The sequence below is a fragment of the Pectinophora gossypiella genome, chromosome 11 (genome assembly GCF_024362695.1).
Source record: "Pectinophora gossypiella chromosome 11, ilPecGoss1.1, whole genome shotgun sequence".
Classification (NCBI taxonomy): Eukaryota; Metazoa; Arthropoda; class Insecta; order Lepidoptera; family Gelechiidae; genus Pectinophora; species Pectinophora gossypiella.
This window is the reverse complement of record NC_065414.1, coordinates 2,071,359-2,089,141: the sequence shown is the minus strand read 5'-3', so window position 1 is coordinate 2,089,141 and position 17,783 is coordinate 2,071,359. Positions and strand designations below refer to the sequence as shown.

The 17,783-nt window shown below is 39.9% G+C and overlaps 1 protein-coding gene across 3 annotated transcripts; it reads right to left on the bottom strand.

Moving 5' to 3' along the window:
• Positions 1 to 877: 877 nt before the first annotated feature.
• LOC126370708 (E3 ubiquitin-protein ligase RNF126-like) lies at positions 878 to 17,502 on the bottom strand. 3 transcript variants are annotated; one of them, XM_050015722.1, is made up of 7 exons: positions 17,245 to 17,502; positions 13,796 to 13,969; positions 9,066 to 9,121; positions 8,443 to 8,579; positions 8,180 to 8,341; positions 6,995 to 7,192; positions 878 to 5,308 (listed from the first exon to the last, which is right to left on the bottom strand). In XM_050015722.1, exons 1-7 carry the CDS (start codon positions 17,326 to 17,328, stop codon positions 5,076 to 5,078), a joined length of 1,044 nt encoding a protein of 347 aa, XP_049871679.1. In that variant the 5' UTR covers positions 17,329 to 17,502; the 3' UTR covers positions 878 to 5,075. The 3 variants fall into 3 exon arrangements, with proteins under 3 accessions (XP_049871679.1, XP_049871680.1, XP_049871681.1); XM_050015723.1 differs by having other exon boundaries at positions 5,109 to 5,308; positions 6,991 to 7,192; XM_050015724.1 differs by lacking the exon at positions 878 to 5,308 and adding an exon at positions 5,866 to 6,827 and having other exon boundaries at positions 6,991 to 7,192.
• Positions 17,503 to 17,783: the final 281 nt, after the last annotated feature.

The following is a 17,783-nucleotide window of genomic DNA, read 5'->3' as shown; positions in this document are numbered from 1 at the left end:
GAGGAATAGCGATTACTCCACCGACAAGAGCGCAGCTCTTAAATAGAGAGAGTGAGACTTACAGTTCAATTTGTCAAAAAAGTTAATGTGACATGGTACCAAAGTGTATACATATTAATGCTCGTGACCGTACTATATCTCTGTCCTGCTGTCACTTAACTGCGTTATACGGGTATGCAACAACTCCTTTCTTTCTGGACTACAAATTCTTCTAACGACTTGTGCAGCCCATTAGGGATATAGCGTGTAGTCGATGTATGTATGATGCGTATAAATAAACATGAATTGGAATTACATTAATAAGACTGCTTGATATCGTTAATATATAATGCAACAGGACAGACATTGCTTAGTGTGAAAGTAACGAGATGTACCTATCTCTTTCGCACGCAAAGTATACAGCTTAGTACGAAAGAGACAAGAGAATAAATCTAATCAATCTACGATAGGGTGACGTTCTTGTCGCAATCAAGGATCAAGAAAGTGGTAGTATATTTCGAACACATTAACCGTACATTTATCACTTTTTTTTACTCACGATTGATTTTTTTTCGAAGTTTGGGTTGGCGTGAGTGCCGGACGCACGTGTCCTCGCATCTGCCGCCTAATTAGCTACCTGCAGGCAGGCCTACTGCGAGCGATGACCGCCTGGTACTTTCGAACCAATTTACTGTTTCTTTTTTAACGTTAGGAATAGTAAAAGTTGCACCTGAATTCAGTGAATGCTAACGTTATTGCAACGATAATAAGACATAATAGTGACTTTTATTAACTCGTTAGTTGTCTTTGTTTATTTGTACAATAAATTGTAAATATATAAATAAATAAAAAGGTTACACTGTTTTGTACACGACACATAAAATAAATAACACCTATGTAATATGCCTGTATTTATTTTGAAAACTTTACATTAAATTTAATATTAATTTAACATTTACACTTCCTTAATAATTTTTTACGTTTTTACAAACTTCTACTACTATCTGCCTGTATACATTTTATGTAACAAAACTTTTTGTCAGGTAAACACTTTCGATATGAAACTTTGTCAAAATATATTTGTGGCAATTTGACACAGTTCCATACCAAATTGAAGAGACGATTTTTTTTTAAATTAATAATAAATTACTTGGAACCCCTTAAGAAATTTGATAATAATTTGCATTCTATGATGTGATAAATTTATGTTTTTTTTTTACATTAATTTAACCTCTAAGTTAAAAGAGATTGCGCGTGAGACGCGTAGGTACCTGTTGTCACTCACAGCCCGTTTTAACTTACAGATAATTGTATAAGTACATTGAGTGATGATACAAAAATACACATTCAAATTTTAATCTTAAGTAAAGCACTTAAGAGACCAGTCGCAGACCTGGGCCGTAGCCCAGACCTAATTGAAATGCATAATTATAAGCACTAGTTTCACCATCGATTTAGTCATTTATGTTCCGTTTGACCTGTTGCACTTACCTGATTCCTCGCCATTTCTTGAATGACCCTTTGGCGAACTTAGGAAAAGTGCTTCAATTACAAAACAAAATATACAAGCAATTTCCCTAAATTCTTTTCAACTTGAACAAAAATCTTTTGGTGAAAAACGTGCGTGATCAACTCCAAAATGTACGACCCTAACGTAGGAACATAGGTTTTGCTAATTCTACGTATACTTTCTCTATACGATTGTTAAATAGCAAGTGTACGAAGCCTGGCTTTAAGTAATCAGGTTAGGGTAGATTATTTTTAGTCTTACTGCTGTAATGGTATTTATGAAAGGCCATTAAACTATTTCTGATGATTAAATAAAATATCCTAGCTATATAAAAATACTCTCACAGACAACGCAGGAATGTCCCTGTCGTACTTTTCATCCTAACAAAGAAAATGGGCCACATTCATACTGTCTCTCTCTAGTCTCTCTCTAAACGGTGGAGCGAGAGACACACGTAACGTCGTAAAAAGACCGCGGCCAAAACAATGATAATTTCAATTTATCACAATTCACTCGTTCAGTATGTAACATTTTTATAAATTAGAGTTAAAATATCAAATTTACAACATTTTTTTCGGAATAATAGAGTCCAGTTTATTTAAATTTACATTAGTACTCGCAAGTACTTTACGCTTTCCGAAACTATGCCAACACAGCACTCTACACCCCACAAAATGCTAATTTAGTCAATGTTGAAGAACAACAGTTGAGCAATTTCAAATTAGACTTCCACAAAGTGTGATAATATAACATAAGTCATGCATTTGTTTATAAATTGTGTATAAAATATACGGCACACTGTGTAACGCACACACTTAGGGCGTTTTCACACTACATCCGAATGACGGATAGTAGAAAATTACTTAGAGATATTCAATGACGGAAATCGGACATAGTGCGTAAGATACAAATAGACACAACTACTTCGGATCGCTTATTCACGTACACGGATCGGATGTAGTGTGAAACCACCCTTAGCATGCTCCAACTAATACATCCAAGTAAATTCCAAACTTTATTTCAACAAAATGATTGTGAATCCAATTCTGGGACCACATATTCTCACAACATCCAACAAAACAACTTGTAAAAAAGTTTAAATTAAAAGAAAAAAAAAACATCAAACGTATCTCTCCTCTATATTTAAGGCCAGGATTACAATAGAATAGTTATAGCTGCGAGGTCCAAAAGAGGGATTTTCCAATCGGTGTTCCCCAAACACACGATAGATGGTGTTGTTCCCTTTAACGTGATAATTACCTATTTTCTCATTACTGGGGTACATAATTGTTCAAAAATGTAATGTAATGGGAGAAGCATATACCGAGTGTAAGTATATTCTGAGTTGATATGTGGAATTTTCTGTCGCAAAATTTCGCTTCCGCTCAGTCGAATGCTAACCTTGACCCGAATCGCGTGAAATTTTGCGAGGATATTTTTTTCGTGTTTGTGAGTGTTTTATTTTGTAAATGAGTAGTGTCGACTATGATTATGGATCATAGACCATTTACTACGCAAGAGTATGGAAGATTGTTGATGTTTTATTAAAGAGCATGGTGTTGTGTATGTGAGTGCGTGTGATACCTACCTACCGCGTAGGATACGCGATGTTGCATACCTACGTGACGTGACATGTTCTAGGGTACCTAGGTACTTCATCCGAAGGAATAACGATTAAGGTAAGGTAAGAGTAGGGTATTTAATAAGTTAGGGACATTTTAATAAGCATCTAAATAAAAGAGAACGAAAACTCCTACCTAGGTATCAACATCGTATCACGCACGGGTAACGTAGCCGCGCGTAGGTAGGTAGGTTTAGCGACTGTTTCGCGTTGTTTGGTTTACATTGCGGCGTAGTAAAAACTCAAAATCTTATTAAACATTTGCAACAAGAAAAACACCTATCATCGTTTTTAGTACAATCAAATAGACGTTCCATTTATTTTTCGTTACGATGTCACTAACACCCGGTATAAAACTAATTGTTGCTTGATATTTGGATCACATTATGTATAGAATTATGTTGCTACCTATATTGATTCTCTTTATTTTGATCAGAATAATAATGGGTGGAAGTTGTAATTGTACCTTGGTGTAATAAAAAGGGTCATCATTTATACCCAGAAACAAAGATAAAAGATGCATATTTTATGTCCATGTTTTATGTCTGTTATCCATGAAATTAGAAGTTTAAACGAAGAAAAAACTTAACAACGCCATCTATCGTGTTTTTGGGGAACGCCGATTGGAAAGTCCTTCATTGGTTAATAATCATTGCAATATCACGACACCTATATGGTATAGACTTATTTGTGAAACTGACAACATACATACTGACAATATAGATGATATTAGAACGATTACTAAATAACTTGAAATATCTAAAAGAAGGCACTTCTCATTTTTCTGATAAAGTCGACGAAACATTCCGTTACTATCCTATATTTGACTGTTGTAAAATACGCCTAGAGTAGAATTTTCTAACTATTTAGGCTATGAGGTAAATAAGACAGCACCAACTTTATAATAGTCCAAAGACATCGTAAACGAGTAGCGAACAGTGGAGCAGTGGGGAAAAGATAGCAATATTCGTACTAGAATATTGCTACGATTACCCTTTGGGAAATGTAACATTTGTCAAGTGACTGTCCACTGCAGCTGCGCGACCTGTTTATCTATACACGTAGCGACCATACTAGGGTAACCCTGGCTGGATATACTACATAGTAAATCCATAAACAATATCAATTAGCAACAGATGCTTAAAACACTAATACATATTTACAAAATTTACACGAAAACAATGTTGTAAGAGAAGTGTTTTTTAGTCAAACTCAAAACCATTCTCCCATTGAAACTATGTTTCAATTGCTTGTCAAATGAAATATTTTTATCCATTTATCATACAGTCGACAAAACTGTTTTGGATTCTAGAAAATATTTCAAAAACACATCTAGTTTCTATGGAAGACTAGTCTTGTCCCAACGTTGAAGACTGAATTGGACACACAGAACAATTTTGATGTAGACAATGTTTACAAGTTGTAATGGAAATCAAAGGCACACAACATCGGCGCTCCGAATATGTGATTATTCTACGGAGAAATATTATAATTCAACCAAAGCTATTTAGCTATGTGCGTGTAAGTTTGAAATTTGGAGTCAAACATGGTACATGCGCAAGCGATGTTTATTAGTTTTGTATACTACGGTGTACACAACGTAGTATAGAGTCGTATGTATCGATGTGCTGGTGATAATATACAATAACACCAAACAAGGGGTCACTATATCTTCAAGTCATCTAAAGGTTTCAAACTTCAGAACTTCGAACGGTTCAAACCGGAATCTAGGCGTAGCACATCAATGCATACCGAAGAGCGCCCCCAATTTCGGGCCCCCGAGGGCCCCCCAAATCCTAAAGTACGAAACAGTCCCGTCAATTAAATTTAACATTTTATTACGAAAAGCATCACTCGCAATAAATAGTATCCGTCCGAATGTTTTCTCACTCACACTAATCGAACCGACACACCGTCGCCGCGCTATATAAGTCTCGGTACCGGGCGCACAGAACCGGCGGGGATCTAGTCGAAGTCAATGTCCATGTTGTACTGCTGCCGGTCGTGGTGGTCGCGGTCGCTGGAGCTGAGCGAGGACGTGGAGTTGGAGGAGTTGGTGGAGTCGGTGGTGGAGCGCGCGTCGGGCTCGGGGCCGGCGGGCCCCCGCGGGCCGGCGCCCGAGCTGGACGAGCAGCTAGAGCTGCTGGGCGGCCCGCGCCGCGCGCCCGCCCGCCGCAGCACCAGTCTCGGCAGCGACGCTGCAACCACACGCCCGTCATCGTCTGCGTCCGGCCGCCCGGGAGGTTCCAAGCTATGCGTGCACTGCATCGGAAGCGGAACGGACGGAGCCTCGGGATCTCTCGCTTGTTTTGATTTCTATAGAATTACGGTCACTAGACCGGCAAATTAGTAAGGTTGCTGTAACAACTCCAATGCCGACGCTCCGATTACGACGCAGTGGACGCATACCTTCAAGCGTTTATACAATGCGTTACCCCGATCTGTGCATAGTGGTGAAATTGTCGCATGCTCGACGAATGGCGTAAATGTTCTTGTCTATCGACCGAGTGCGTTCGCTTGAATGTTAAGTGCTCCACTAATAGTACCGTGGCGATCTAGCAAACGTGACTTCGACTGTGTTAGGCTATTCAATCGTATTCAAGGCACTTAAGCGATCCACAGTACTAGGTCGTCATACATGCTGCCTACCTAGAGATCTCGCTGGACCGCGACACGCCTTCACTCACGGCCTGCGGGCATAAGAAGAGGCGTTATATTTTCAATGCTGGATGTTACATTTGCAACGTGAATAATGTAGCAATTTTAATAAAAAACAAAGTTAACAAAATCCAGCGTCGAAAATACAGCACCTGATACGATACTGCCGACGCGGTGAGTTCTAGGCTACATTGATATACTACTACCGTAGATAGAACATGAACGCCCAAAAAGTGAGACGAAAATGGTTTAACTTCAATAAGTAGCGAAGGAAGTAAACTTATCTAAACCCGAACGAGCTAAGAAGCGCCACAGGCAATATACGTAATATGACGACGGAGTGCCTAATTTATTGAAGGAGTTATAACGAGTCTTTAATACCAGGCTATCATCTAACACGAGTGTGAAGTATCTACTAGTGGAACTTGTTTTAGTATTGGTCTATGTGCGGTAGTAGCAGACCAAGTACTAGGCTATCATGAGTGTGAAGTACCTACTACTATTGGAGCTTGTTTTAGTATGTTCTATGCGCGGTAGTAGCAGACCAAGTACTAGGCTATCATGAGTGTGAAGTACCTGCTAGTGGAGCTTGTTTTAGTATGGTCTATGCGCGGTAGTAGCAGACCAAGTACTAGGCTATCATGAGTGTGAAGTACCTGCTAGTGGAGCTTGTTTTAGTATGGTCTATGCGCGGTAGTAGCAGACCAAGTACTAGGCTATCATGAGTGTGAAGTACCTGCTAGTGGAGCTTGTTTTAGTATGGTCTATGCGCGGTAGTAGCAGACCAAGTACTAGGCTATCATGAGTGTGAAGTACCTGCTAGTGGAGCTTGTTTTAGTATGGTCTATGCGCGGTAGTAGCAGACCAAGTACTAGGCTATCATGAGTGTGAAGTACCTGCTAGTGGAGCTTGTTTTAGTATGGTCTATGCGCGGTAGTAGCAGACCAAGTACTAGGCTATCATGAGTGTGAAGTACCTACTACTATTGGAGCTTGTTTTAGTATGGTCTATGCGCGGTAGTAGCAGACCAAGTACTAGGCTATCATGAGTGTGAAGTACCTACTACTATTGGAGCTTGTTTTAGTATGGTCTATGCGCGGTAGTAGCAGACCAAGTACTAGGCTATCATGAGTGTGAAGTATCTACTAGTGGAGCTTGTTTTAGTATGGTCTATGCGCGGTAGTAGCAGACCAAGTACTAGGCTATCATGAGTGTGAAGTACCTACTAGTGGAGCTTTCGCTCTGCGGCGCGGAGCTGCTCTCGCTGGCGGCGTCGCGGCTGGGCGAGGCGTCCCGCGGCGCGGCGGGCTCGTCGGGCAGCAGCGAGCGCCGGCAGATGGGGCACGTGGCGTGCAGCTGCAGCCACGGCGCGATGCACGACGAGTGGAATATGTGGTCGCACTCTAGCCGGGATATTGTTTCGCCTGCAATGTGTGGGAAATATATAAGCGTAAGTTTCAAATGTTCTTTTTTTAATGACAGTTTAAAATTATCCTGCATATATTAATTATATTTCCTTTGCCATGCAGCGAGGAAATGCGGCTAGTATAATGGGCACCTTAGGGCCCGGACTAGATAGGGGCGGGCTAAACATTACACCATCTATTCTATTCTATAAATTTTCGACCTATATCCTCATTATGCTGATAGTTACATAATCTTGGTTCAAAAGTTATTTCACGCTTAGCTGTAATACGGATCATGCTAGGAGCGCAGGAGGATAAAGATTTAGATTTACAATTTCCAATAATTAGTATGAAATCAACATTCCGTGTGAGGAGCTCGGTGGCGCAGCGGTAAACGCGCTCGGTCTGCGATTGTTGAAGTTAAGCAACTTTCGCAAAGGCCGGTCATAGGATGGGTGACCACAAAAACAAAGTTTTTATCTCGAGCTGCTCCGTGCTTCGGAAGGCACGTTAAGCCGTTGGTCCCGGCTGCATCAGCAGTCGTTAATAACCACCAATCTGCACTTGTTTAAGGCCCGATCTCCCTATCCATCTATAGGGAAGGCCGTGCCCCGGCAGTGGGGACGTTAATGAGCTGGTTCGATGTAAGATTTCGGTGTTAGGAACCCGATCCTGCCACTTTATGCGCAGGATGGAACGTAGACACCTCATATGGAACGTGTCGAGTTTGCGTGTGTAGTTTGTTTGTAGGTGCAGAAAGCTTCGAAGAAGCTCGACTAGTAGCCCTGGATGAGAAGCGTCACACGGAAATCTCGTCCTAAGCCCTCATACAACTCCACGCACAACAGTGACGGACAGCTCTACTGCACTTGATGTGATCGTGTGTTTAAAGCGAAGTTCGGTTTTGCCAGCCACATAAGAGCGCATAACAAACATGACTAAGGTCGCCGTTATCGGACACGATAAGGACGATTACATATAAAATCAACAACCTCCAATACTGACCTACTTGGAAAGCCTCCCAGCACACGGAGCATGACGTGTTAGCGGCGGCTTGTTCCGGAGTGACGGGCTCACTGGGGATGGCGGCGATCTGCTCGCGCGGCAGCGGCGGCGGGCCCGCGTTCTCTAGCTGGCCCAGCAGCTGCGTCACTACTGCGTCGAGCCCTGGAAATAACATCTTGGGTGGTTATGCGCTCCTGGTACTTTAACTACAGTGTCTATGACAATAATTGATTCGTTGAAAATGATATAATGACAGCACGTACCTTCGCCCCCAAACACGTAGTCCCCGGGCGCGCCCACCAGCACGAAGGGCGCCCCGGCCGCGACGCCGGCGCCGCCGCGGGCGCCCCCTATCATCCACACTAACTGCTCCATCAGTGTTTCTCTCCGACCCGCACCCCTGGAACACGTCACAAATTGATTGTTATTTGTTTTGTAACAATTAGGTCCGTCACCAGAAAAGGCCGACGTCTCGTGATACAAGAAACTTGCAAAAGAAAGAGCCTAGCTCTGAAATTTTGAATGAGGTCGGTCGCAGTTCTTCGTACGAATTCATACATAAACTCACACGACTACATCCCAATTGGGATAGACAGAGGTGCTTCCATCGCAAGATGAACTAAGTATCCACACCTTACCAAGCTGTCTTTTAGACGAAAGTGATAGGTGGTGAGCCGTATCGCTGTCTATAAACACGCACTCAAACACAACAAACAAGACTACACGATCTGATCGGCAAACGGGAGTTGCTGAGGAATAGCCATGGTAACCACCTTGACGCATCTAGCCTGACGGACAGGTAGGTGTAATAACCGCTTATGTTATGCGGTATATGTGCACAATTTTAATATAAATAGGTAACTAATCAAAACAAACAAAAACTTACCGTAGCCGACCGCCAGACATGAGAAACGCCAGATCATTTAGCATTGGTGGGACGTTCTGAAAAGTAAAAAAAATATTGCATTTATTATTTATAATAACACTGTTACTTAATTCTATAGGGTTATTGGCCAATATAAAATTTTGGCGGAGTTTTTTTTATATATCTGCCTAAAATTGACGTGTGTTCCATAAATTTTATGCCTGCCAATTACCCGTCCCTTTCCTTTTAGATGTATAAGAAAATGACAGGTATAACTTAAAATAAATTTTGATGGTATACCGGAATCAGCACTGTTATCTTATTAAAATATACATAATCAATAATTGTACTGAGCTGGTCATCCTGTTTAATAATAGGTACCACAGTCTCACTAGTGCTTTAAAACCTACTTAGTCGCACGAGTTGAAAGCGGTTAAGGTACAGAAGCGGTGAAGATTACGCCACCGTTATTGTACCGGTATGAAATCACGGTACCGATTTCCTATTGGTCCTTAAAACGGTAGCGTAGCCTTAAATGCTGGTATAGCTTAACCGCTTTCAAGTCGTGCGACTAATTAGATACTAAAACACTAGGGAGAGTGTGGTATGCAGCAATACATTAGGTACTATACAAAATATTCGAGAACTTCGAAAAGCAATAGGCATCAATGTAGCTGATAGGTCCACATTATTGGGTAGTTTCCTAGGTCGAAGATAAATTACGAAATTCTGATTGCTAAATAAAGACAGACCTACAGGTGACAAAACAAGTTTTTTCTATTTAACTTATTTATATGAATTTTAATTAATAAAAATGTATATTAATAAGTGCATTTTGTCACTTTTTTCTATGACGTCACAGGTTGCTTTTTCATACAAATTCCATAGTAATTTCGTGTTTTGACGTTTAGTAAAAAGTAACTGATTTGACTATTTTGAAACTAGCCTATTTAGACAAGCGCACTGAATACAAAGCGCAATCGAAATCGTTTAGAGTTATAAACTTTAGGTATGGCTTAAATCTCTTATAAACAAACTCGCGTGACCTAGTCGATGTCAAGTTGGATGTTTGTTTCAGTTCAATAGTCCGTGTTAAGCCTCGTTTTTACTAAGCGACATTTGTCGAGCGACAAGTGTCCAACATATTGTCCGCGGAGACATCGAGTGGCATTGGATGACGGCGCCAGACGTCGCCTGACGCTTCAACTATATGGCAATGGGCTGTTTTACTACTTAGTACAATGAGGTACTTATAAAACGTCAAAACATTTTTTCCTACATTTTTAATTTGTATGGAAGTATTGTCTGAGTGACGTCATCAATAATAGGGGTCAACCATCGTGCTCATTATTAATTCATAATTAAAATTCGAAAAAAAAAGAACAACATGAGATTCTATATCTGGATTAGCATTTTATAATTTATCATTGACCCAGTGAAATAACCTAATAGATGTCGTGCGAAAACTGGCGACTGACTGACTATCTGATGTGCGTCAAACGGTGTCTATGGCGACACATGTCGCTTGACAAATGTCGCCTAGACGAGGCTTTACGGTTACATAACTTCTGAACATCATAACTTCTATTCGACTGGTACAGTCTGTCAGTCGACACATTTGCAATTCTATTTACGTACGTACCTACATAAACATTTATATCCCTATCCTAGTGGATAGTGAAAATCTTTATTTTCCTACACAGGCTCTGCACGGAAACCGCGTCGCGCGCCACACGAATTACATCGAGGGTTTCGACCAATAGACGTAACGAACGTTATTTACGTGGTAAGACGTCGTACGGGCATTGGTATAAAGGTACGGCCCGCGATATAATTGGCCACCGCTCGCGGCGGTTTCGCGAGGGCAAGTTAATTAAAAGAGGAAATAACCAATGGGCGAGCAAAGTTTACTTGTCACTAGATGTTACTTGACCACAATATTGATAACAGCAATTCTCACGGCGATAGCCCGATAGCGAAATGTCAACAAATAGTAGGGAAATTGGTATTATTACACCGCTCGCGCACGTCAACACATTTGCTTACTTCATATTCATGACATTATATAGGGTGAAGGTCGACATGTTATGCATTATTTTATTCGGAGAGTGGAGAGAGTAATTGAGCGGCAACAGATAGGACATTTCGTACAAAGTGCAAGATAGCAACGGACGATTGATGTGGCTATAAATTTATAACGGATGTTCTCTGAATTATAAATCCACACTAATATTATAAATGCGAAAGTAACTCTGTCTTTCTGTTACCTTATCGCTTATACCGCTGAAAGAGCATCATGCGTGGGAGCATCAGAGAACACTCATTGAAAGTCATTGAAAGCGAAGGATTATGGCTATGGCCATAGACAAAAAATAATAAACTAGGCTGACCGGAAGAAGCATTCGTGGAAATCACTTTTTTCGTATAGGTGTTAAGGTCAATGACCCACCTCACTAACCTTAATGACAAGGTTATTGATCCACCAAAGGTTCATAACATAATCGCTGGCATAGTAGCCGCGACCAACGAGTTAACGTGCCTTCCGAAGCATGGAATCGTCTTATTTTTCTGACAACCCATATGTCTGTGCTGACCTTTATTAATATGTGTAACATATGGAAAACATGTCAGTACTTGTTGCGTGTACGTATCTAATGAAGCCACGTCATCTCGATGATTCATCATCAGTATGTCACCACTAATTTAAGAACCGCTCTTGTCGGTGTAACATTATCCATTCTTGTCTATCAAATGCCAATTATTTCACTTGCTTATAAGGCACGAGCACGACACGTTCACCTTTTCTTTAATCTGTTTCGTGTAAGCTCTTCTTGGTTTTCCCCTTCCTCTCTTTCCTTGTAGCTTTCCTTCTATAATGTTTTTAATAAATTCCTCGTGTCTTATTATCAGTAGGTATTTAATTTTAGTACAGTCAGGAGCAATGTCATGTTCCCACTTTAGAACTTTGTCGCAATAACTTATTTGACATTTAGTTAGGCTTACAGAACAATATTTCAAAAAAGTTAATGTGACATGGTACCAAAGTGTATACACATTAGTGCTCGTGGCCGTACATACCACTTGATCATTACATATAGCATAATTAAATTGATTACCATTACCACTTATCGCCGCCTTATAGCGAAAACCACGTAAGCGCCTTTTTGAAATATACATTCTGATTTGATTTTTTTAGAGCCGTGGTAACCCAATTGGTAGCACGCTCTTAGCTACCTCTTACTTCGAGGTCGCAGGTCTTCAAATTCAGCACAGGCCTAAACCAATGATTGTCGTATTTGTTTTCGAATTCGTGTTTGGATATTAAATGATTATCACATGCTCAGCAGTGAAGGAAACCATCGTGAGAAAACCTACATTCTCGAGAAATGCATTTTTTCGGAGGTATATGACCTAACCTGTATTGGGCTGGATTTCCCTTCGCGAGTTAGAAGGTCAGACTGGCAGTCGCTTCTGTAAAAAACCGAACCAGTCAAACCTTCAGGTTAGGTAAGCGGACCCCGTGAAAAACGGGATAATGCTAGGGAGATGATGTTGATTTCCTTTAACAAAACCTCAATTTCTTTGAATTAATTTCATTCCGAGTACAAACTGGGAGTAGCTTGTCTATTGCGAAGTTTTCTTAGTAAATATCGTATCCAAATGTATTTTTTTCAAGAAGGCACATACTTTTTCACTATAAAGCGACGTTATGCAAGAATGCAATATTTTATCTTTACAAATCGTATATAATCGTGACTTTTGAAGTTTTTCAATCATTTAAAAATAACTTAAACTTCTTTTGATAACGTATGTTTTGATAAATTGCTATTGATAAATTGAGGTATGACAAAATGTATTAGGCATTACTAGTATCATATAATAAATACTAGTTACTCCTTGTAACTAGTATTTATTATAAGAACCGCGCCGACCCCCCCCCCCCCCCCCCCCCCGGTCTTACTTTAGTCTTAAATAGCCGTAAGCCGCTAAGGAGTAACGGCCTCCGTGGTCCAGTGGTACAGCGTTAGGCTCGCGATCCGGAGGCCCCGGATTCGAATCCCGGTGGGTAAATATCACAAAAATTACTTTGTGATCCCTAGTTTGGTTAGGACATTACATGCTGATCACCTGATTGTCGGAAAGTAACATGATAAGTGCTTCGGAAGGCGCGTTAAGCCGTTGGTCCCGGTTACTACTTACTGACGTAAGTAAGTAGTCGTTGCATGAGTCATGTCAGGGACCTTTGGCGGTTCAATAGTAACTCTGACACCAGGTTTGGTGAGGTTGGTACTCCACCCTCGTAACCCACACGAGAGAAGAAGCTAAGGAGTAAAGAGGAGAGCGCGCGTACTGCGTCTCGCTCGCACTTACGCGTTAGGCGGCAAACTCTAGGTATGAGATTTTTGTAGCGTGCGTTGAGAGTGACTACTATCGGCTACTCCTAGATAACCTATCGATAGCCTATGAGTGAGTGGGTACCAGTTAAGAAATGACACGATACTACTTTTACCACGATGACAACTCACATTCCGGAGGATAAGATAATACAGCTGATGCATCTCATTCACTTTACGCAAATTTAATCTTTTCAGAATGATTTTGATCGATGTGAATTTTGACCGATGTGAATTTTGACCGATGTCTATTTAGACCTATGTCAAGTAAGACCAATTGCGTATTTTGATGACTGCTTTTGTTAACTGCGTGTAAAGACCGAACGCGACGAAACGATCTAAACAATACAAACTCACAGTGAGCTGGTGGATCTCATCGAGCTCCTCGAGTTGGCTCAGCTCGTCGATGGTGCTCATCTCCTCCAGGTTGCTCATGTCGGCGTCGCTGAAGTCGTCGCCCGATGCTGGTGCCTCCGTCTCGTTCTCTAACTGCTCAATGAACCCACTCGCGCAGTATGGGCATGTGTAGTCCTGGAAATAAAAAAAAACATAACATAACATAAACAGCCTATATGTACGTTCCACTACTGGGCACAGGCCTCCCCTCAGTCAACCGGTGGGGGTATGGAGCATACTCCACCACGCTGTGCCACTACGGGTTGATGGAGGTGTTTGGGCTAGTAGTCCGGGACCGACGGCTTAATCTGCCTTTTGAAGCACGAAATCATGATATTTTTTCGGACATTCAAGTAATTCAGTCTGCAATGTCCTTAAAGTAATTCAGTCTGGGCAGTATCACAAAGTGATTTCGACAATGTCCCCATCGGGAATGGAACTCGGACCTCCAGAACGTGAGTCCAAGGCTCTAACCACTAGACCACGTAGGCTGTGGCTGTGAAATAGATATAGAAAGTCTAATTGTCGTAATATTACGACGTAAGTTGAGTTACGGGTTTGTCCTCTGTGACATCTATTTGAGCTCCTAAGTGGCCGTAAGCCGTTAAGAAGTAAGGGGGAGACCGCGGCGACTGCTAGGCTACAACTCGATAATTAATCATGTGGCAATTGTTTTTTATTTTGCATTTCTAAGGTAATAGGAAATAGCATTCTCGACGTAATCCAACTTGCAAGCCGTGTACTGCACATATAGAGCCTATATTCCGAATACTGCGCCTGTGCAGACCACTCAACCGAACAGAAAGAATTTCAAACATCAAGAGAAATAAGGGCCGCTGATAAGGGTCATTCAAAAAGCCCTATCTACCTCGATGGGCTTGGAAAAAATACTTAAAGAGTATCTACGTCGCAGCCGGATTATAATTAAAATCCGCGGTATTACATTATGACTAGCCGTTTTCAAAAGTAACGTCGTTTTGTTAGCGGCGGCTCAACAATTAGCCGGATTGTCATTGCAACAGAAACACGTTCTACAATATAGCGCCTCCACGTTCAGCCGCATTCTGCCGCACACACACGCACAACGTAACGTGACATATATATTTTTTATTTTTTAAAAGGAACTTTAAATATTCCATGCTATTTTTGACAAGCAAGCGTGTAGTAATGGTTGACTAAGGGGACAAGTACTGTCTGAGGGTGCTTTTTTAACCGTGCTACTGCAGCGCTGCAGCCACGGGACAGCAGAGTAATGCATGAGCACACCTGGCAAGCGCCAGAAACTTACTTAAGTTCATCATATTTTTATTTCAAAGAGATATAGAATGTATTGCATATTCCCAATCACCTATTATATACGACTAAACATAGCTGAAGAGGAGCAGGTGCATATACTACTCAGCCCACCCCTTTGGAGATACAGGCGTGATGCTGCTATTTTAAAGAACGTAACATTTATTTTCTTAGGATGCCATAGAAATAGATATATTGACAGCAAATTGTTATCTTCGACTCTACCCCACAAGGCATTACTGGTACATTAAGAAGTTTCATATAAACTATAACTATACATTTTGCAACTAGTGTTTCCTGCACTTTCAATGTTTTTTCAAAGCTAATACCTACTTCCTCTCCAATTATCAGTCTGTCAGTTTATTTCAAGGCGAGCTGTTGTAACTATAAAGTACTCATTATTGAATTATGTACTATCATTGTTGTGCATTCCTATTGAACAGATATTGGCAATAAGTGAACTATTAAAGTAGGTTTAAATTTTAGAAAAGAAGAAGAAAGTAAAGATTTATTAATAAGTCGAAGACGGACACCACTGTATAGACTTAAAACATAACCATGTAAGAAAAAAATACACTTAACATGAATGTGTGAACAGTGTCCTACATGAAAAAAGGTCACACTCAGCGTAATTAGTTGGAATTATACAGGTCAAAATATATACTGACCTTAATAATAAATAAATAATAATACACTACCAAGCAAGGATCCTCAAAACAAATTTCAGTCTAACAGAAAGCTCGGTGTAATGTCCAATAGTTATTATTGTTTAATAATTAAGTTTAATATGTGTAATCTCTTTTAGTGGATAAAGGCTTTGAAATTAAATCCTGATAATTGCATTTACAAAGCTAAGTAAAAAAAACATAACTGTTTAAGATGATTTACTATTGTATCGAGGAATATAGACCTTACAAGGTTAAAGGGAATCTTATGAGACAGACTATGGAATGGAACTTCCCAATAAGATTCTAATAATAAAGGGTCCTTTAGCTGGGTAAAACATCAACTGATAACGTAAACCCAATAAGAATATCTACATAAACATAACATAAACAGCCTATACACCTCCCACTGCTGGTCACAGGCCTCCCCTTAATCAACCGGAGGGGGTATCTACACTAAATGAAAAATCATTTAAATAATAAAAGGAGAATAAAAATAAGACTAATTTAGTACAGACTGCATTAACACACATACATATAAGTGTATAAAAAGTGGTTTATCCATAATAAAATATTGTTACCATAGGTACCGTTAGTGCCCTAACATGAGTAACCCAAATGGTGCCCTAATATAGTCATAATAAAGACTAGGTAATAATAAAATACAAATATAAGCCTATATTTCAAATGTTGCATGACTAACTGCTATTCCGTCAGGGGAGGAAATACACATTTCATATGCATTTAGTTCAAAATACATCACTACAGTTAGTATGGTAGGTACTACAGAGTTTAAACTGTCTTGTATCAGCCTGATAACTCATCAGTTCATTAGGTTACTTTTTTATACATATAAAAATCAAATAAGAAAATTTTGATGAGTGATTTATTTCATAGATATTAAACAACTATTTTGTAAGTATCAATATGGAATCAATCATATTATGAAGTAAGGTTATGTGGCAATATAGTAAATAATAAATACATCACTATCTAGATTTCATATTTTGTTTTTGTCATGCATTTCCTGATCCATGTATTATTTTGAACAAAATAGTCAGAATATAGTTGCCTGGTGTGACATTTTCATATTATGCAGTATAATTAGCTATTTTTCACCATGATAAAGTGTCTAAAGGAAATGTTATGGACAGGAATGATGTAATTATATGTCAATAAGTGCAGTACCCCCACAACATTATGAAGAATGTAATGTCGCATAAAATATCTTACAAGTCTGTTCTCCGGTGCACATGTACCTGAAGTAACATAAGAGAAACGGACGTGCATACCTAAACATATTGCTTACCTACCTATATCGAAACTTGCCAAAAGAATCGATAGAAAATCGATGCGAAATGACCTTGAAAGAAGTCGGTGCCAACACTTCCTGCAAGTCTAATGAAATGCACTTCGCGGCGACGCGCATAAGTTGGAATTATCGATTCTTACCTGTAAAACATCTTCAAATTCAATGTTACACCTGTGGCAAAAGAAGCGAGCGGGGGGCCTCCGCTCCACCAAGGCGTCAGCCATTCCACGGACGTTTTTATCACAATCACACAAACAAATGAGTAGAGTTGCTAAAATATTTATAAGGATTGTGCTTTTATATCAAACAATGAACAGAAATTTATCATTCGCCATTTTTTTGAGACATACACGCACAATATAACTTTTTCCAAAATGAATGAAGTTGAGGCGCATGGAAATCAGTCACTTACGTTCCATTACATGTGGTGTACATATGGTTAATATTGATTGAAATTAACTCAATGAAATTCTGTACAATATTTCAGTATTTTAAAATCGGATAGGAATAATCTGAAAAAAGTAGTACATAATCGAAAGCTGCAATACATTTTTAACAATCTAAGGTATTTAATTTTGTGTGATTAAACTTAGACCGAAGTGAAAGTTAAAGATAACTTTGTGTATAATGAAGCGTTGAAATGGTAATATTGCCACTATCAAAAAATAATCGTGTTTAC